The sequence below is a fragment of the Somniosus microcephalus genome, chromosome 5 (genome assembly GCF_052327205.1).
Source record: "Somniosus microcephalus isolate GS21.2 chromosome 5, FLI_Smic_1.0, whole genome shotgun sequence".
Taxonomy (NCBI): Eukaryota; Metazoa; Chordata; class Chondrichthyes; order Squaliformes; family Somniosidae; genus Somniosus; species Somniosus microcephalus.
In genome coordinates, this window is record NC_140991.1 from 77628872 (window position 1) to 77651309 (window position 22438).

Below are 22438 nucleotides of genomic sequence, written 5' to 3' on the forward strand. Positions count from 1 at the left end.
ATCATCATTACTGTTTGCCGCACCCCCCAGGTTTGGTGTCATCGGCAAATTTAGAAATTCTACTCTGTATTCCAATATCCAGGTCATTTATATATATATATCAAAAATATATCAAAAATCAAAAACCTGAAGGAAAAAAATTTGCAGGGCTACGGAGAAAGTACGGGGGAGTGGGACTAGCTGAAGTGCTCTTGCAGAGAGCTGGCACAAGCTCAATGGGCCGAATGGCCTCTTTCTGTGCTGTAACCATTCTATGATTCTAACATTTTTTCGCACTATTTGGAAACTAATGCATGAGCCCTGAATCTGAGGATACAGATTAAGGGCAATAAGAGTTCCAAGTATAAAAAGAAAGTAATAAATAAAGACTTCCATTCATATAGTATTTTATTACACTTCATAAACATCCCATAATTCTTGACATACAATGGGCGGAAATTTCAGCTTTGGCCAGGGCATCAAACGGGCGTCAGTGGATCGGCCACCTGTTATACACCCTGCCTGATTTTCCTTTCAATGGACTTCAAAATAGGGTGGAGTGTATTATTAGGTCCGTGTATCTTAATGTTGTGTCCTTCAATAATTAGACAAGAGACTGCAGGGAACAATCAACAGGTGTTTACTGAATGAGGGTTACTCTAGAACTAACTGTACAGATCCCTACTCAGGGTTTATATACAGGTGTGGTCACTGTCGGTACTACAGTATACAGGAGCTGTAAAAAGTAGTTCTCACCTTAAAGGTACATACATTACAATTCCTCCCCTTTTAGATTAACAGTACCATAACACTCATTTAACAATTAAATATCAAACTAATTACAATTAACACTTTTAACATGCAACATTAACTGAAAATAGTCTATTTATAAATTCAATCTTTGGGGAGGCTTCCTGATCCTTTCTGGATAGCGCCTTTCCCGAGTGTCTTGCTCTTGGTGCGGAGGCGATTCTGGCCCCCTGTCGTCGGTTGGTTCATCCGCTTCCGATGCTACTGTTTCTGGGGTAGATGCTACATGTACGTTGGGTTCATCACCAGGTACGTATGGGCAAGACATGGGGTTGACTCGTTCCTGTGACTCTAGGTTCTGGTCAACATGGCGTCTCACAATGTTCTCCCCAACATCCACTGTGTACATTAGTGGCCCCTGCCATGTGCATATCGTTCCTGGTTGCCATTTCTCTGTTCGGTAGTCGCGGGCCAAGACTGGTTGCCCTACATTGAAGCTCCTTGTCGGCTTCTCAATGATGTGCTGGCATTGCTTATTCTCAACATCTCTTCGTACATTTGGTCTGAGGAAATCCAGACGAGATCTCAACCTTTGGTTAAAGAACATCATGGCCGGGGTCTGGTTGGTGACTGCATGTGTCGCATTTCTGTAGGCTAACAGGAAATTGTCCACCTTATGCTGCAGTGGAATCTCGTCATCGCACATGGCCTTTACTGCTTTTTTAAAGGTTTGTACGAACCTCTCAGCCAATCCATTTGTGGCCGAATGATACGGGGCGGATGTGTAATGTTTTACCCCATTCCTTTTCATAAATCTTCGAAATTCTTCGGACACAAACTGTGGTCCGTTATCAGAGCAAACCTGCTCTGGCAAGCCGTTCCTGGCAAAAATGGTCCGTAGGACTGCAATAGTTTTCTCCGTGGTGGTGGAGGACATTTTGATGACCTCAGGCCATTTCGAGTGCGCATCCACGACTATTAAAAACATTGAGTCCATGAATGGACCAGCAAAATCAATATGCACCTGTTGCCATGGAGATGAGGGCCACTCCCATGGGTGTAGAGGGGCATCTGGTGGTGCATTTTGGACCTTCTGGCATCCGGAGCAGCTCTTTGTCAGGTCCTTGATTTGCTGATCGATCCCCGGCCACCACACATAAGCCCTAGCAAGGCTTTTCATTTTCACCCCTCCCAGATGACCTTCGTGAAGTTCATTGAGCACTCTCTCCCTTAACTTGGGTGGAATTACCACTCGGGATCCACACATCACTGTCCACTGGCATACTGATAGCTGTTCTCTTCTGGATGAGAATGCTGGCAACAGTGAGTCGCCATGTGCTGGCCATCCCTTCACCGTCAAATCATATACCCGAGACAGTGTCGGGTCATTTCGGATCTCCTTCTCTATACCAGCGTTGGTTACCGGCAAGCATTCAATTATAGTCGAATGAAATATTTCAACAGGATCCACTGCTGGTGCTTCCGCCGCAGTAGGCAGTGGCAGGCGTGATAGCCCATCAGCGTTTCCATGCTGTTTCGTGCCCTTATACTCGATTTCATATTGGTGCACCCCTAGAAAAAGGGACCATCTTTGTAGCCGTTGCGCAGTCATCACCGGAACGCCCTTCTTTGGATTAAAGATGGAGACAAGTGGTTGGTGGTCAGTCAGCAAGGTGAACTTCTGCCCGTGCAGATAGTGGTTGAACTTTTTCACTCCCCACACTAGGCTGAGGGCCTCCCTGTCAATCTGAGCGTAGTTATGCTCGGCTGAGGTTAGTGACCGAGACGCGAAGGCTACTGGCCTCTCCGAGCCGTCCGGGAATTTGTGCGACAGCACCGCTCCAATGCCATAGGGTGATGCATCACACGCCAACCGAATTGGTAGTGCTGGGTTGAAATGAGCCAACACCTCTTTTGATGTGATCAATTCTTTGCTCTTCTGGAAAGCTCGTTTACATTCGTCATTCCACTTCCATGGTACCCCCGTTTGCAGTAGGGTGTTCAGTGGGTGTAGTAATGTAGACAAATTCGGCAAGACCTTATGGTAGTAGTTCACCAGCCCGAGGAACGACCTCAGTTGTGACACATTTTCCGGTGCCGGAGCCTTGACTACTGCCTCAATCTTTTCAGGGGACTTATGTAACCCCTCTTTATCAATAACATGGCCACGATACGAGATCTGCTTCTGGAAAAACTTGCATTTGTGGCGATTAGCTCGGAGCCCATATTCCTTCAATCTAGTGAGCACCTGCTCCAGGTTGGCGAGGTGATCACTGTCATTTTCGCCCATGACCAGGATGTCGTCCAAATAACACTGGGTCCCTGGAATCCCTTGCAGGACTTGTTCCATTGCCCTTTGCCAAATAGCCGGAGCTGATGCTACCCCGAACACCAGCCGGTTGTATTGGTAGAGACCTTTGAGTGTTGATCGTGAGGTACTGTTTCGAGGCTTCTTCTACCTCCATTTGCAGGTACGCCTGGGCCAGATCAATCTTAGTGAAGCGTTTCCCTCCAGATAGCGAGGCGAAAATATCTTCAATCCGCGGAAGCGGATATTGTACAGTGTGAAGGACTGGGTTCACTGTCACCTTAAAGTCCCCACAGATGCGAACCTTCTTTGGTTCCCCAGGCGTATTACTCAACGACCTCTTCATTACAGGAACGATGGGTGTAACCCACTCGCTCCAGTCCACTTTGGACAGTACTCCTGAACGTTCCAAACCTTCCAGCTCTGCTTCGACGGCTGGGCGGATCGCATAATGTACCGGTCCGGCCTTAAAAAAGTTTAGGCTTGCATTTTCCTCTATTTTGATCGTCGCTGTTATGCCTTTTAGTGTTCCGAGTCCCTGCTGGAACACTTCTTGTGCGTCAGTTAGCATTTTTGACAATCAACCAGGTGTGACGTCGTCATGCTTTTTGGCATCTACGGTCAGTGCTTGTATGGAATGCCAATCTAGCTGTATCTTCCGGATCCATTCATGTCCTAGTAGTGGTGATCCTCCATCTGGCAATACATATAGGTCCATTTTTGGTGTTTCCTTGCCGTTATATATAACGTTCACCCTTATTTTTCCTTTGGGGTAGACTTTTTGCCCCGTGTACGTCTTCAAGACAATCTTTGTATCTCTCAAGGGTATATGTGAGAATAGCCGCTTGTAGTCCCTTTGGCTTATGACTGTTAGGGCTGATCCTGTGTCCAATTCCATTTTCACTTGGACTCTTGCTATCTTGAGCGTGACCCAGATAGTTTGGTGATCCTCCGTTTTGATCACATTATGTAGTTTCAGACAACCCAGCTCCTTGCTTCCGGAGTCTGTATCACTCTTCTGTTTGTCTGAACTACTCTCCGTCACCTAATCTACCTTCTTGTACTTCTCCTGTGGAGATTTCTTGCTGCTGGTTTTCTTTCCTGACCTGCAGACTCTTGCTATGTGTCCTACTTTTCCACACTGTCTGCACACTTTGTCCTTGAACCAGCAATCATTATGGTCATGTGTTGTTCTGCCGCAGCGATAGCACTTCACTGTTCCGTATGACATTTCATTTGTGCCATATTCTTGCGGTCTCTGTTGTATCTCTGCAGCGCCCCGTGCGGCTGCTTCGTGTGATACTGCTATGCTGAAAGCCTTATCCAGCGTAAGATCATTTCCTGATCGAAGCCGTTTCTGGGTTCCTTCACTTTGAAGCCCACACACAAACTTGTCCCTTAAAGTATCTGCTAGTCCCGTTCCAAACTGGCAGTGTTTCGATATCTTGCGCAGTTCCGTTAAATACTCAGCATTACTTTCATCTTTATGCTGGTTCCTTTTGTGAAACTTAAATCTTTCTGCTATCAGCAGCGGTGTGGGGTTTAAGTGGTCCTGTAGGATTGACACTGTTTTCAAAATCCTTTTCTACTGGCTTCTCTGGGGTTACTAGGTTTCATAGTAAGCCATACGTTTTTGCACCCATTGAATTCAACAATACCAGCGCTTTCTTGTCATCTGGCACTTCATTCGCCTTGCAGTATACTTCTATGCGTTCGACATATGTCGTCCAATCTTTGACTTCATTGTCGAATGCTGTGACACTGCCACTCTTCGGCATCCCTGGGTGTGGTTAGACTGGCTCAAAATGGCGTCTCCCGCGCTCTCCCTTCTTCCCCGCTGCGGCTCAAAATGGCGTCTCCCGCGCTTTCCTTTCTTCCCCGCTGACGCTGCTCGGCCCTTGAACACCGGCTGCGCTCTGCTCTCTCTCGTTGACGCCGCTCGGTCCTGAACACCAGCTGTGTCCTGTGCGCTCTACCCTCTCTCTCTCCCCCATCGACGCTGCTCGGCCTTTTTCTGTGTCGTTGGTCGGCTCTAGCCGCCGCTGTCCGGGAAGGGTCTGCGCAGTACCTGTTGCCAGCCCGTTTCGCTGGACCACCATGCTGGAAAGCCAAGCCTGGCTCTCGACAGCCTCCCCTGCGATGCTCAATCTCCGCTGGATGACTGGGGGTTTCCCGTGGTCGACGCCCGTGCTTCTGGACTCGGCCTTCTTCCACTGTTCTCCAGGAGCGAATCCCTGGGAGGTGATGCAGAGTTGCAGGTAGGTTTGAATCTGCTCGTCGCCAATGTTAGATCCGTGTATCTTGATGTTGCGTCCTTCAATAATTAGACAAGAGACTGCAGGGAACAATCAACAGGTGTTTACTGAATGAGGGTTACTCTAGAACTAACTGTACAGATCCCTACTCAGGGTTTATATACAGGTGTGGTCACTGCCGGTACTACAGTATACAGGAGCTGTAAAAAGTAGTTCTCCCCTTAAAGGTACATACATTACATGTATAACGGGCGGCGGAGCTGATATCGCCCGTTTTACACTCCCTGTCAAAGTTAAAGTTCCGGCCAATGAATTCTGTTGAACTGCAAACACAGATCCATTTTACACAGAGCAGTATCCCACTAACAGTTATGTTACGAATGATCAGTTAATCAGTTTTTGGTGGTGTTGTTTGCGGGATGAATGTTGGCCAGAACACTGGGAGGACTTCCAGCTCTTCTTTTGCATTGTACCGTGGGATCTTTAACATCTGTCTAAACCAGCAGAAAGGAACCTTGGTTCAACATCTCATTCAGAGGACATGAGCGCCAACAATGCAACATTCCTTCAATACCACACTTATATGTTTAAATGCTAGAACCCACATCTTCTGATTCAGTGGCAAGAACGCTGCCAATTGAGCCAATATGTCAAAGTGGGCCCCCAATATTCTACCCCAGTGGTTTTAATTTAGCACAATATGGATTAGGGTGCTTTCCTCCCCTCCAATAGTTCCCTTGTAAGATGGTCCATTTTGAATAGAAAGGGTCTCAGATAGACTGAGTAGGATCTTAAGATGCCTGAAAGGGTGGTGGAACCAGATTCAATAATAACTTTCAAAAGGGAAAAGGAAAAATTTACTGGGCTCTGGGGAAAGAGCGGGGGAGTGGAACTATTTGGATTGTTCTCTCAATGGGTGCAATGGGCCGAATGGCCTCCTTCTGTGCTGTATCATTCTATGATTCTATGGTCAGAAAATATTACATCAATGCAATTTAGCACAGAAGGCACTTATTTAATGTGTTAGTTACACAACCAGGTAACTCCTTGATAGTTCTGGAAATTCTCATTTTGGCTCAAAAATTATTAGGAAGTAAGAAAGATTCTTACCTTCAACATTCCTGTACATTCCTATCCAGAAAGTGTTTGTCTTGTCAGCCACCATTTCTGTTGTATGTAGTAGAAAGGTGCTTTCTACAAGATCGTCTACACTTACTAATGAAGCTCCTGCAAAAAGAAAATAAATATATATATTATTCATTCAAGTATATAAAGGAAAAATAATTTAACAGGTCATCGAGCAAGGTGGATTAATGTGCATTTTGCAATCCACTAAGAATTATTGAGATCAGTCCTTTTTAAGTGGCTCACTGTAAATGATTACAGATCAGTTTAGGGAAAACTTAAATGTTTTTCATATTTATTTTAATCTAACAAAACAACTGCTAAGATTGTGCCAATACACAGAGGCAAAATAAACAGTCCATGTTACACAGAGAATAGGAGTTGCAAAGGTCTTACAGAAAGAACAGCACATGAGCTGGATTGTGAACAAGACAGTGGGACATTGAAGGATTCCGGAGGTGTCCTAAACAACAAGATTAACTATTGAATGTTTTTTTATGTCATCTGCATGTTTAGCTCTGTGACGGAGTTGAAAAAACTCCAGTTTGTGTTGTTGCAGTTTGTTCAGTTTTCTTACTGGTGGTGGTTGTCAGTGATTGATGGCAGCTTTTCATTTGTGAATCAGAAGACTCAAATTGTATCAAATTTGGGTTTTATTATACTGCATGTTACAGGAAAGAATGTCTCCTGTGTGTTTTATATAGAAAATTATATATATTTTGGAATGTGCTCCATCGAGAAAAATGAGTGATTGGGAGTGTAAATAGATTAACAGCCACTTGGCTGTGTGATGCAGTTTATTTGCTTGCAATAATTTCACTTTGCATTGTAAAATGCCAGTCATTGTAATACTTCACACACTGGTGGGCTGTGTGCTTTGCTGGTAAGACATGGACTCACTTGGTAAGTTTTTAATCTTCACTTTCCTCCTCAAGGCAGGGAAAAGGCAAGCTAGTATGTGAAAAGTGTGATTTCATATCGACCTCAAGCAAAGTTCTTACCGTTACGAATGCATTCAAGGCTGGCAGCGGCCCAGCTTTTTGTAAATGCTATTTCAAATAAATAGCAGTGGCCACGGAATGGGACCCAAGATTTGGTCATCTTTGTTTCTGGACATTTTCCAGGGAGTTGAGGTGCATCAGTAGGTGGTTGCACTAGCAAAAAATAAATATTAAAATAAAGATCCTGCTGGCTGATCTTATCTGCTGGTGGCTTCACATAAATCTTCAGTTAAAGCACAGATAACCAATTACGTTTTTATTCCCATTTAAAGAGAACATTTTCCTTCTCCCTTTCCCTTTAAATGATTAGTAAACCCATCTGGTTCACTAATGTCCTTTAGGGAGGGAGATCTGCAATCCTTACCTGGTCTGGCCTATAGGTGACTCCAGACCCACAGCAATGTGGTTAACTCTTAAATGCCCTCTGAAATGGTCTAGCAAGCCACTCTGTTGTAAAAAACCACTACGAAAAACAATAAGAATAAAACTGGATGGACCACTCGGTATCAACCTCAGCACTGGGCACACCCAACCCAGTCGACCCTGCAAAGTCCTCCTCACCAACATCTGGGGACTTGCGCCAAAATTGGGAGAGCTGTCCCACAGACTAGTCATACTCACAGAATCATACCTTTCAGCCAATGTCCCAAACTCCTCCATCACCATCCCTGGGTATGTCCTGTCCCACCGGCAGGACAGACCCACCAGAGATGGCAGCACAGTGGTACACAGTCGGGAAGGAGTGGCACTGGGAATCCTCAACATTAACTTTGGACCCCATGAAGTCTCATGGCTTCAGGTCAAGCATGGGCAAGAAAACCTCCTGCTGATTACCACCTACTACCCTCCCTCAGCTGATGAATCAGTACTTCTCCATGTTGAACACCACTTGGAAGAAGCACTGAGAAGAGCAAGGGCACAGAATGTTCTCTGGGTGGGGGACTTCAATGTCCATCACCAAGAGTGGCATGGTAGCACCACTACTGACCTAGCTGGCCGAGTCCTGAAGGACATAGCTGCCAGTCTGGGCCTGCGACAGGTGGTGAAAGAACCAACACAAGGGAAAAACCTACTTGATCTCGTCCTCACCAATCTACCTGTCGCAGATGCATCTGTCCATGACAGTATTGGTAGCAGTGACCACCGCACAATCATTGTGGAGACAAAGTCCCATCTTCACACTGAGGATACCCTCCATTGTGTTGTGTGGCTCTACCACCATGCTAAATGGGATAGATTCAGAACAGATCTAGCAGTTCAAAACTGGGCATGCATGAGGTGCTGTGGGCCATCAGCAGCAGCAGAATTGTATTCCGCCACAATCTATAACCTCATGGCCCGGCATATCCCTCACTCTACCATTACCATCAAGCCAGGAGACCAACCCTGGTTCAATAAGGAGTGTAGAAGAGTAGGCCAGGTGCAGCACCAGGCATACCTAATAATGTGGTGCCAACCTGGGGAAGCTGCAACACAGGACTACATGCATGCTAAAAAGCAGAAGCAGCATGCTATAGACAGAACAAAGCGATCCCACAATCAACGGATCAGATCAAAGCTCTGCAGTCCTGCCACACATGAATGGTGGTGGAGCATTAAACAACTAACAGGAGGAGGAGGCTCCATGAATATCCCCCTCCTCAATGATAGTGGAGCCCAGCACGTGAGTGCAAAAGACAAAGCTGAAGCATTTGCAACCATCTTCAGCCAGAAGTGCCGAGTGGATGATCCATATCGGCCTCCTCCTGTGGTTCCCATCATGACAAAAGCCAGTCTTCAGCCAATTCGATTCACTCCACGTGATATCAAGAAACAGCTGAGCGCATTGGATACAGCAAATGCTGTGGGCCCCGACAACATCCCGGCTGTTGTGCTGAAGACTTGTGCTCCAGAACTAGCCGCGCCTCTAGCCAAGCTGTTCCAGTACAGCTATAACACTGGCAACTATCCAACAATGTGGAAAATTGCCCAGGTACGCCCTGTCCACAAAAGCAGGACAAATCCAATCCAGCCAATTACTGCCCCATCAGTCTACTCTCAATCATCAGCAAAGTGATGGAAGGTGTCGTCGACAGTGCTATCAAGCAGCACTTACTCACCAATAACCTACTCACTGGTGCCCAGTTTGGGTTCCGCCAAGACCATTCGGCTCCCGACCTCATTACAAACATGGACAAAGGAGCTGAATTCCAGAGGCGAGGTGAGAGTGACTTCTCTTGACATCAAGGTAGCATTTGACCGAGTGTGGCATCAAGGAGCCCTAATTAAACTGAAGTCAATGGGAATCGGGGGGAAATTTCTCCACTGGCTGGAGTCATACCTAGCACAAAGGAAGATGATTGTGGTGGTTGGAGGTCAATCATCACAGGCCCAGGACATCGCTTCAGGAGTTCTTCAGGGCAGTGTCCTAGGCCCAGCCATCTTCAGCTGCTTCATCAATGATCTTCCCTCCATCATAAGGTCAGAAGTGGGGATGTTCGCTGATGACTGCACAGTGTTCAGTGCCATTCGCAACTCCTCAGATAATAAAGCAGTCCATGCCCGCATGCAAAAAGATCTGGACAACATTCAGGCTTGGGCTGATAAGTGGCAGGTAACATTCGCGCCACACATGTGCCAGGCAATGGCTATCTCCAACAACCGAGTGTTTAACCACCGTCCCTTGACATTCAACGGCATTACCATCACTGAGATCCCCACCATCAACATCCTGGGGGTCACCATTGACCAGAAACGTAACTGCACCAGCCACATAAATACTGTGGCAAAATGAGCAGGTCAGAGACTGGTTATTCTGAGGCGAGTGTCTCACCTCCTGACTCCCCAAAGCCTTTCCACCATCTACAAGGCACAAGTCAGGAGTGTGATTGAATACTCTCCACTTGCCTGGATGAGTGCAGCTCCAACAACACTCAAGAAACTCGACATCATCCAAGACAAAGCAGCCCGCTTGATTGGCACCCCATCCACCACATTAAACATTCACTCCCTCCACCACCGGCATACCGTGGCTGCAGTGTGTACCATCTACAAGATGCACTGCAGCAACTCACCAAGGCTTCTTCGGCAGCACCTCCCAAACCTGCGACCTCTACCACCTAGAAGGACAAGGGCAGCAGGCGCATGGGAACACCACCACCTCCAAGTTCCCCTCCAAGTCACACACCATCCTGACTTGGAAGTATATCGCTGTTCCTTCATCGTCGCTCAGTCAAAATCCTGGAATTCCTTCCCTAACAGCACTGTGGGAGTACCTTCACCACACGGACTGCAGTGGTTCAAGAAGGCAGCTCACCACCACCACCTTCTCAAGATCAACAAAGGATGGGCAGTAAATGCTGGCCTTGCCAGTGACGCCCACATCCCATGAATGAATAAAAAAAATCTCTCATAGCATGCACCGCTTTCCATTTGGAAGGATGGGCAAATGATCTATTAGGCTCCTGCCATTGCTGTGCTTTAACTGACTGTATTGATTTGTATGTGGGTTCAATGACGACACATTCATGAAAGAGCTTGTCTTTTTATCTAAAGTATGTTCAACTCAGTTAACAGCATTACAGGAGACACCATGTTAGAGATCCATCTAAAACAAAACTAAAACTAAACTGCTTGTCTCTCACATGCCCTCTGCTGGTCAGGCATAAATAATCAATCAGGCAAATATGCTGGTAAGGCATCATAATCAAACAGGCAAATACCATCACTATTTGCTGATATCATTACATCTCCCTTTCTTAAAACAAAAGTATTTTACTTTTATCTAACAACATGTTTTCTTTGTATTACTCTGCATTTTAACTGTAACACTTAATGAACTTACATTATCATTATCATTATCAAGGTTTTTTAACATTGTTTTGTGTGTTCACATGAAATATGTAAATACCCAGAACTTGAAGAAAGAATAAGATAACATTACTTCCTTCTATAACAATAGTCCTTAAATTTGCTCAATGAGTCTCTCAGGAGGCTTCACGCGTCTTGAGGATTTTCTGATTGATTGTCCTTGAATCTGAGTTGTTGCCTCAGATGATGATTTCTCAGCTGTGTGATCAGGTTGTTCAACAGTATCAGTCTTTTGACTCACTTTCTCCCCCTCTTTTGTTTTCAGGAGGTTCTCCGGGATGGGTAGGTTTGACCTTAGCAGACGTACCATAAGGAGTTGGGCTGGTGACATACCACACTCGAGCGGCGTTGTGCGGTATACAAGCATGCTCTGGTAAAAGTCAGTTCCACTGTCTTTTGCCTTGTACATCAGTCTTTTCACTGTCTGGACCGATTTTTCCACTAGTCCATTGGACTGTGGAAAGTGAGGACTTGACGTTGTGTGGACAAAGTCCCACTCTTTGGCAAAGTGTCGGAAACTTGCATTGTAAAACTGGGGTCCGTTGTCTGTGAAGACCTCGCTTGCCACGCCATGTCTGGAGAATATGGCTTTCATACATGTTATCACAGCATCTGCAGTGGTGGTGTACAGTCTACACACCTCTGGATACAGGGAGTAATAGTCTGTGACTACAAGATAGTCCTTCCCTTGACATACGAATAGGTCAGCGCCTACCTTCTGGTAAGGTCTGTCTGGCGCTGGGTGTGGCTTTAGTGGTTCTACCGGATTGCTTGCTCGATATTTCAGGCATATTGTGCAGTTTGACACCTCATTTGTCACATCTTGGTTGATTCGTGGCCAGTACATCACCTCTCGTGCTCTTTTCTTACACTTTTCGATTCCCAGATGTCCTCCATGGATCCTTTTTAGCATCTCTTTTCTCAGACTCTTTGGGATAACTATTTTACTTCCTTTGTAGATGATGTCTTCAACCACTGATAGTTCCGCCCTGCAGTTCCAGTACTCTGCCATGTCAGGTGAGCAGTCTTGCTTCATGTTGAGCCATCCATCCAAGACGCTTTTCCTCAGTCGTCTCATTGTTTCATCTTTGTTTGTCTCATTCTTTATGAGCTCCATTTTTGCATCTGCTATGGGCAGTGCACTTGTGATCATGTCCACGTAGGCGTTCACTTTTTCATCCATTTTGGTGTTTGCGGGCTCACTTGGGTCAACAGCTCTGGACAACGTGTCTGCTGTATACATCAGCTTACCCGGTGTGTATGCAACATTCAGTGTATAGCGTTGCAGCCTAATCATCATTCTTTGTATTCTAAGCGGACAGCTATTTAGTGGCTTTTGAAACAATGCAATCAAGGGCTTATGGTCAGTCTCTACACTGATTGCTTGTCCTGCCACAAACTGGTGAAATCTTTCACAGGCGTATGTGATGCTGAGCAGCTCCTTTTCTATTTGAGCATATCGCGTCTCCGCGTCTGTCATTGAGCGCGATGCATATGCAATAGGTTGCCAGTAGTCATATTTTTGCAGAAGAACGGCACCGATGATCTGATGATATCTTGATGGGTCTCGCTGGGTCATAAAACCTCAGAACTGGTTCCTCTGTGAGCAGTTTCTTTAGATCGCTCCATGACTTCTCATGCTCATGATTCCATTCCCATTCTATGTTCTTTTCTGTTAGTCGTCTCAGTGGCGCCATCTTTTCTGAGAGGTTGGATATGAATTTACCCATGTAGTTGATCATTCCATTAAACCTCTGCACGTCCTTTTTGCATTGTGGCTTTGGCATATTCTCAATGGCGGACACCTTTCTGGGATCTGGTCTGATGCCCTCACTGCTAAGGATCTCCCACGAATGTCAGTTCTGTCACCCCGAGCTGGCATTTCTCTCTATTCAGCTTCAGGTTTGTTTTCCTTGTTGCTTCCAGCACTTTTTTCAGTCTCTCGTCATGCTCAGTTCTCGTGGTTCACCATACTATGATGTCATCCATTGATGTATCAACTCCCTCCAGGTGCTCATAGATCATATGGATAGTTTTGTGATACACTTCAGGAGCTGAGGCAATGCCACCTTAGGAATCTGTATCTGCCAAATGGACTGTTGAACGTGCACAGTCTTGAACTTGCCTCGTCCAGTTTCATCTGCCAAAATCCTGATGATGCATCTAACTTGCTGAAATACTTTGCATTTGCAAACTGTGACATGATTTCCTCACGTGTAGGAAGCTTGAAGTGCTCTCTCTTTATTGCTCTGTTTAGATCTCTTAGATCCAGGCAAATTCTGAGCTTTCCATTCTCTTTGTCCACAACGACGAGGGAACTCACCCACTCAGTTGGCTCATCTATCTTCTGAATCACGTTCAGGCTTTCCATCCTGTCCAACTCTGCCTTCAGTTGCTTTTGAAGAGCAAACGGAACTTTTCTGCATGGATGTATGACCGTTGGCATACTTTTATCTACTCTGATCGTGTGTTCTCCTGGAAGGCAGCCGAGACCCTGAAATAGGTCGTTGTACTCTTTCATGAGTTCATCATAGACTGTCTCTCCTTCGCTTTCCACAACGAGGACTCTCTTTACCAGGTTCAGTCTCTCACAGGCTTTTAAACCTAGTATGGCCTGCACATCCTTTGGCACCACGATTAATGCTAGCGTGTGCTCTCTGTCCTTGTGTGTCACTTTGACAATGCATCTTCCTTTCACTGGTATATCAGTACCTGAGTATCCTGTCACTTTCACTTTGATTCCATGTATCTTTGGTCTGGGTCTAATTTTCTTAAAATCAGTCTCTGATATCACACTAACTTGTGCTCCAGTATCCAATTTAAATGGAATGTGTATGTCATTCACTTTTAGTGTCAACATCCAGTCTCTTTTTGCTTTTTTGTTTTCAGACACGACATCCACATTGAACTCCTCTATCTCGCTTTCATCTACTGCATGGACCTTGCTTTGTTGCGCTTGGTTCTTACAGCAACGGGCATAATGGTTGTTTTTGTTGCAACTATTGCATGTTTTACCATATGCTGGACACTTTTTTGGTGGATGCTGTGTACCGCATCGACTACATGACTTTTGATTGCCCCTTTCATTTTTGTTCGCTGGCCACGCCTCTTTTTTCACATTGGCGCTCTTTTTGTTAAACGGTTTGTGTCCGTTCTTACTCACTGCATCCACGTTGCAGCTACTGTCACTGAACAGCTCCTTTGCCTGCAACTTCACAGTCTCTGTAGCCCTATGCAGTGCTATGGCTTTTCCCAGGTCTAGATTTTGCTCTCTTAGCAGTCTTTCCCTTAGACCATTATCTGGAATACCACACACCAGTCTGTCTTTTATCAGCGAGTCTGTCAGTCCCCCAAATTCACACGTTTTGCTTCTGTTTCTCAGTTCAGTCACATACTGATCAATAGTCTCTCCCGTTTTCTGTACACATGTGAAAAATCTGTGCCTCTCAAACGTCACGTTACGTTTAGGTATGCAGTAGGCCTCAAACTGTTCCATTATTTTATCCAGCTTCATTTTGTCTCCATCAGCAGCGAATGTGAAGTTATTGTACACCTCCAACGCTTCATCACCCACGACATGTAAGAACACTGACGCTTTCATTTGATCACTTTTCTCGTCAGCTCCGATTGCCGCTAAATACAACTCCAAACGTTGTTTGAAACTCCCCCAATTTTCAGCCACATTACCTGTCAACTGAAGCTTCACCGGTGGGTGTAATCCTACCATTTTTTCACTTCGTTAGCTATTCTCCAATGGTAAGTAACGATGTTCTCTTTTGGCTTGCTAATATGTGGAGAGCTGATTTAACTTCAGATTTTTCCTCTTCATCTCTTTCAATGACACCATGTATTGATTTGTATGTGGGTTCAATGACGACACATTCATGAAAGAGCTTGTCTTTTTATCTAAAGTATGTTCAACTCAGTTAACAGCATTACAGGAGACACCATGTTAGAGATCCATCTAAAACGAAACTAAAACTAAACTGCTTGTCTCTCACATGCCCTCTGCTGGTCAGGCATAAATAATCAATCAGGCAAATATGCTGGTAAGGCATCATAATCAAACAGGCAAAAAGCATCACTATTTGCTGATATCATTACACTGACCACTAGGAGGTGCATGAAAGAGTGCCACAAGTTGAATCAGTCTTCAATTTTGCCGCAGTATCTCCCTGAGAAGAAGTACATTATGGGGGAGAAATTGGGCTCAGTAGCGCCACATTTTAGGTGTTACGCGCCCTCCTAATGTTTTAAACTTGTGTTCAACATGAGCGCGCACATTTATGACAGGAAGTGCGCAGGACACCATCTTGGTAAAGGAGTTAGCGCGCGCACCTAACGACCGCCGACAGCATGCAGAGCAGGCAGATTATGATATCAATCAGTGTGCAATGCTGATTTGATGCTAGCGCTGCCATTTTCGAATGCCACACTTCAGTCTACGTCCTGTTTTAACCTTGCACAGCTGAACACGACATTAAGCGGCATGAAGGACCCCCTACCAGCACTATTTACAGGGATCATGAACTACTTACAGGTTAGTTGCTGGATTATTTCTTCTGGCTGCTGATGTAATTGTACGCAATTTTGGAGCGTCCCTATAGTTGCCTAAAGTTTCAATAGTCTACAGGAAATGATCTGGCTGGTGCTTTTTTGGTCATTTAAAAGCTTGTGCTGAAACAAGTTGCTTTCAGACATGGGTGGCCTGGTAGGCCTTCCTCTTGGAATTGAACATGACTGGGAGAATGAAGAGCAACCACACAGAGTAGGACAAGCTGCTAAAAGAGGGAGAAGGAAGAGGGGGAGAAGGGCTCTCAGCAGGGGCCAAATCTGCGAGGGTCTTTAGGGAACAATTCTTTTACCTCAATTTCAGGAAGGACCAATGCTTGCGATATCTTCACTTCACTAAAGAGGTCATGAGTGAAATCTGCCAATTGCTGCAGCCACAACTACAACTTCAAAGCAGGGCAAGGATAGCATTGTCTGTGGCTGTCAAGGTGGCCGTGGCTCTTAACTTTTATGCATCTGGCTCCTTCCAGGCTGCTGCTGGAGATAAATGCAACATCTCGCAGTCTGCAGTGCACTGCTGCATAAGGGAGGTCAATGAGTCTCTCTATACACAGAGAGACAACTTCATCTCATTCCCCCTTGCCAGAGATAAGCAGGCGGAGTTTGCACAGATTGCAGACATCCCCATGGCAGGGTGCCATTGACTGCACGCACATTGCCTTGCATTCACCTCATGTGAACTCTGCCATTTTCATGAACTGAAAGGGATTCCAGTCACTCACTATGCAGCTGGTGTGTGACCACAGCCAGCGCATCATATAGGTCAATACCCATTATCCTGGCAGTAGTCACGATTCCTTCATTCTGTGGCAGTCCTCTGTGCCACCTGTATTTGACCCACCACGGCAACTCTAAGACTGGTTACTGGCGACAAGGGTTATCCACTCACGACATGGCTCATGACTCCAGTCCAGAATCCACGCACACGTGCACAGCAGGCCTACAGCGAGAGCCATGCTACCACAAGGAGCAATATAGAGCACACCATCAGCGTCCTCAAGCAACACCTCCACTGCCTGGACCGCTCTGAAGGAGCCCTGCAGTACTCAGCTGAGCAGTTTGTGGTAGTGTGCTACATGATGCACAACCTGGCCATTATGAGAGAACAGCTCTTGCTACCACCTAGCAGGCGAGAAGTTGAGGAACAAGAGCACGAGGGAGAGGAGGAGGAGGAAGTGCAACAGGAAGTGGAGGAGCATGAAGAGGAAGGAAGGCTACAATGCAGACAGCCCCTTTCTGCCCGGGCTCTAGGTGATCAAATAATTCATTAGCAATACCAGTAAACTCAACCACACCTCCTCATTCACTAATAGTCCCACACTCCTTACCTTTCCTCTATCACTGACCATCGCATCATCCTCTCTCCCACAAACACCAAAATAAAAACTACCAGAAAATATACATTCCAATCCAAATTTATCAATTCAATCATGACATAATGCATACAAAAATAAATTAATCACATTTGTGCATTCCCTTAGTACCTGTCTTCCCTGTGCCTTTGCCTCTCCTAGTACTCCTATGAGGTGCTTCCCCAGTGGTTGCAGCATGGGTGGTGGAAGGCTGCTGATCTCCGATTGAGGAGACTGCAGATGACCTTGGAGGGCGACCTCGAGCAGCTCTGGGCCTAGAAGGCCCTGCTTCAGACTGTACCATTTCTGTCTGGTCTGCAGCAATCTGGGCTGGCTGGCTGACTGGCAGAGGTGAGTGTTATGTCTGACATTGGTGATAGGTACTCGATTGCCTTGGCCTGAGCACACGGAGTTTGATAGTGCTGTTATCATTGTATTGTGTATAGGTATTCGATTGCTTTTGCCTGGAAGTGTGTGTGTGTGGCAGCCATTAAAAAAGCAACATGAACTGAAGTCTGCTTACAGTCTCTGGATTATCTTTGCAAACGCAACATTTGGCGACAAGGATGGCTGAAATCTCTCTTCCACCACCTCCTCCCTTCCTTGCACTACCAGGTGAGCCCCCGATCCCATGGGTTCGCTGGTTACAGTCCTTTGAAACCTACCTCATTGCTCTTGGACTAGAAACTGTGAGTACGGCTCGGAAAAAGGCACTGTTATCCCATTGCTTGGGAGCGGAGGGCCAGCGTGTTCTTGGGACATTATGCACAGCAGACTCAATTCAAACATATGATGAGGCTGTGGCTCTGTTAAGCACACACTTCTCTGCCCCACAAAGTGCCCTCCTGCGGCGATTCATTTTTAGACAACGTCACCAACTCCTCGGCGAGTCGGTGCATCAATACGTGGCTAATTTGAGGGGGTTAGCTAGCTCATGCAAGTTCAGTGCACTACAAGATGAGATGGTGCGTGATCAATTAATAGAGCACACAAACAACGTGAGAGTGCGTGAAAGACTGTTACTCGAGTCCGACGATCTGTCGTTGTCACAGGCAGTCAACATTGCCTTTCAAGTGGAGTCTGCAGCCGAATGTGCAGCAAAACTAGCACACACACCCAGTGACAGCGCCCTCGGCCCCGACAGCTCTGACACGGTAATGCTCGCGCGACGGCAGCAACGCGCGCTACCGCGGCAACAGTGTGGAAACTGCGGATCTCGTTCACATGCTACCAGAGCGCAGAATTGCCCCGCACGCGGCCAAGCCTGTTGCAATTGTGGAAAACAAAATCACTTTGCCAATGTCTGCCGCTCGGCCCTGGTTGCTACAAATGAACACTCTCAGTTCTCAAGCACTATAATTCACAACGTGAGCTCTGGGCCAGCAGTGGCTTTCAAGTCATGCACAATTAACCTGAATGACGTGTGCATCCCGCTGTTGTTGGATACCGGTGCCAGCGTCTCACTGCTGAATGTGGACACATTCAAACGCTTTTTCAGCTCCCTGCCACTCTCTGCGCCCTCCACTACCCTTTGCGGGTATGGTAATTCAAAAATTGGACTAGTGTGCTCAGTCAACCTCACTGTACGCTATGGAACAAAAGTTTTGCCAGATTTTTGTTTTCGTGTGGCATGCCAAGGAGCTAACCTGATGGGACTGGATCTTTTCACTGACCTGGGTTTTTCTCTCTTGGACACCGGCGGGTATGCGATTCTGCACGTCGCCTCACCGTGGCGCCAAACATGGCCAGCACGATTCGAGGGTCTGGGCTGCCTGACTGCCTTCACCCACCAGCCCATGGTTGACTCCACCGTTACCCCTGTCATTCAGCCACTGCGCCGCATCCCGCTTGCTCTCCGTGACGGGGTCACAGCTAAACTAAAGCAGCTACTGGAAGCTGGCATCATCGAACCAGTTGATGCCTCCCCATGGGTCTCCAACCTGGTGGTTGCAACGAAAAAGTCAGGCGGTCTACACGTCTGTGTTGATCTTCGAGCAGTGAATAAGGCCACAATCCCTGACAAGTATCCACTGCCCACGTCAGAGGAACTCACAGCGCAGTTCTATGGTTCCATCCTGTTCTCGAAACTGGACCTTCGACAGGGCTATCTACAGGTTCCCCTCCACCCCAGCAGCAAGGACCTCACTGCTTTTGTGACACATGCTGGCGTCTTTCGGTACACCAGGATGCCATTTGGACTTAGCTCTGCACCCAGCTGCTTCCAAAAGGTGATGTCCTCTGTGCTCGCGGGCATTCCTGGGGTGGCCATCTACCTGGATGATATCATCGTGCATGGGCCCTCGACCTCCACTCACGACGAACACCTTCACAGAGTTTTCACGGCTCTAGCAAAACAAGCTCACACTGAATGGCGAAAAGTGTGTCTTTGCTGTTTCAGAGATCGAATTTGTGGGGTTTTGGTTGTCGGCTGACGGTATATCCCCACTCCAGTCAAACGTGGATGCCATTCACAGCATCCCAGAACCCAGCTCTGCAGCACAGGTTGCCTCCTTCCTTGGCATGACTGGGTATTACTTGAAGTTTTTGCCCCAGTACTCAGCCACCACAGCCCCACTGTGCCAGCTCCTGCGAAAGTATGAGCCCTGGGTGTGGTCACAAGCCTGTATGGAAGCTGTTCGCCTCCTCAAATCACAGCTCACGTCGCCTCCAGTGTTGGATCACTTTGACGGCGCCAGCCCCACCCTCGTCACCTGCGACGTGTCCGCTGCAGCTGTGGGGGCGGTGTTATCGCAGATACAGAATGGAGTGGAGAAACCAATCGCCAAGCCCTTAGTCCCACCGAACAGAAGTACTCAGTAGGTGAGCGTGAGGCGCTGGTGTGCGTCTGGGCATGTGAGCGGTGGCACCTGTACACGTATGGCCGTGCCTTCACCCTGCGAACCGATCACCAGGCTCTCGCTGCCCTGCTGTCGACATCCGGCACGGGCCACAGACCACTGCGTCTACACCGCTGGTTTGACCGCCTCCGCCAATACAATTTCAGTCTCCAGTTCACACCAGGACGTGACAATGTTGTTGCAGATCTGCTCTCCCGCACTGTCTCTGCCCCAGCCCCATTCGTCGGGCCTGAACATGTGGAACAGGATATCGTCCAGATGCTGCACCGCCTCTCCAAACCACAGTCTCTCTCCAGGAGCTCAAAGAGGCCTCTGAACAGGATCCGGCCCTCTCCCAGCTGTGCACCTTCATCAGAGATGGCTGGCCTCGCAAGGTGCCCGAGGAACTGTCTGCCTACTCCAGAGTTAAAGAGGAGCTCTCCTGCTGGAATGACTCCTGTGTTGCACATGGGCTCTGCACTGTGGTCCCAAGTGCCCTTCATGCGCGTGTTTTATCCATGGTGCATGAGGGCCACTTGGGCATAGTGAAGCTCAAACAACGATGCCGAGGCCTAGTGTGGTGGCCGGGTATCGACAGGGAAATCGAGGCCCTGGTCAAGGACTGTACAGCCTGCCTTGTAAGTGGCAAGACTGGCCACCAAGCTCCCCCACCCCTGCAACCCCTTGCCTGGCCCTCTCAGCCCTGGGAGCACCTGCAGCTGGACGTCTGCGGGGAGATCCATGGTGCCCCCACCATCAACGGTTCCTAGTGGTGACCTATGACCTGCACTCAAAATGGCCAGAGGTCACTGCCGTGGGCTCCGTCACCTCTCGGGCCATCATTGATATCCTTGAGTCCCTCTTCTCCCGCTGGGGGCATCCAAAGGCCATCACCACAGACAATGGCCCCCAAATGGTCTCTTCGGAACTCTCCTCTTACCTTGAGAGCAAGGGCATCCGTCACATTCGCACAGCGTACTACCACCCCGAGTCAAATGGGGGGGTGGAGCGTTTTAACCAGACACTGAAAAATGGCCTCAGAGCACACCTATCCCAGGGGTGTGCATTTGACAAGGCCCTCCTCCACACACTGCTGCACTACAGAGCCTCCCAGCATTCCACTACAGGGGTCTCACCCGCATCCCTCATGCTAGGCCGTGAGCTCATGCTGCCCCTTGGCAGGCTCCGCCCCTCGCTAGCTCAGAGCCCTGCTCCACTGGCTCAAGCCACAGCCGCTCGACAGCAGGAGAAGATGAAACTCCGCTTCGGCCAGTCGAAGAGGGCCAAGGCGCCCAACATCTCAGTCTCCGATTGGGTCAGAGTCCGCAGGCCTCACCGCAATAATAAGATGGCGTCATTCTGGTCCTCCTCTCTCCAAATCAGCCGCCAACTTGGACCAGCCACTTTCTGCCTCACTGACGGCTCTCGGTGGCATGCCAGCCGCCTTCGGAAGGTGCCAGCACCCCCTGATGCGGGATTATACAGACCTAACCCCCAAGCCTTACCCCCAGAGTGGCGGGATGCACATGTGACTCAGCCAGCCAACCCCCAAGCAGATGTTGTGCCTCAGCCTGCTCCTCAGCATTCCCCACTTCGGCCTGCTCTTCACCAGTCCGCACCTCGGCCTGTTTGTACACGTTCTCGCCCTGGCCACCTACAGGACTTTGTCACTACATTTCATGTTTGAAATTCTGTGAGGGGGGAGGAAATGTTATGTCTGACATTGGTGATAGGTACTCGATTGCCTTGGCCTGAGCACATGGAGTTTGATAGTGCTGTTATCATTGTATTGTGTATAGGTATTCGATTGCTTTTGCCTGGAAGTGTGTGTGTGTGGCAGCCATTAAAAAAGCAACATGAACTGAACTCTGCTTACGGTCTCTGGATTATCTTTGCAAACGCAACAGTGAGACCATGAATGCTGTTATCCTGAGAGAGGAAAGCAGCTTCATGCTCCAAAGAACAGATTGATTGGCTGCTGTGATGCCCTTGAAGCACCTTTGAACAGTGGTATGCAGAGCCACGATGGCAGCAGTCAGACCTTTGATGGAAGCGGTTTGTGCTGCAATGGAAGCCGTGACACCGGCCATCAGCTGCTGCATCCTTGGTTCCACAGGTGTGCTGATGGAGGTGACCACCCATTCCATGTTGGAAAGAATGGGCTTCAAGCACGGCACAAATTCCTGTGCCAAGTTGTTGCTGGACTCCTCCATGCTCCTTGGCAATAAGCAGGCTTTTCAGGGCACCAAGCATTTAATTATGTACCCCCATCAGTCTGCTTCTGTAGCCTGGCCCATTTGACTCTTCTGCAGCAGAACTAGTGGTGACCTCGCCCTCCAGCGAGCTGGCACCTGCGCTATCCTTTCCCCCGCTCTGGCTCCCACACACTTGTGCAGATCCCTCCTCTATC

General features: G+C 47.7%; 1 protein-coding gene across 1 annotated transcript in view; it reads right to left on the reverse strand.

The window, feature by feature from the left end:
• The window catches only part of mrc1a (mannose receptor, C type 1a), a 254012-nt gene that overhangs the window by 23180 nt on the left and 208394 nt on the right, over nt 1-22438 (reverse strand). The window contains 2 exon segments of the mRNA XM_085987853.1: nt 6403-6519; nt 7419-7571. Of these exon segments, the coding sequence (XP_085843979.1) occupies nt 6403-6519; nt 7419-7571 (270 nt within the window).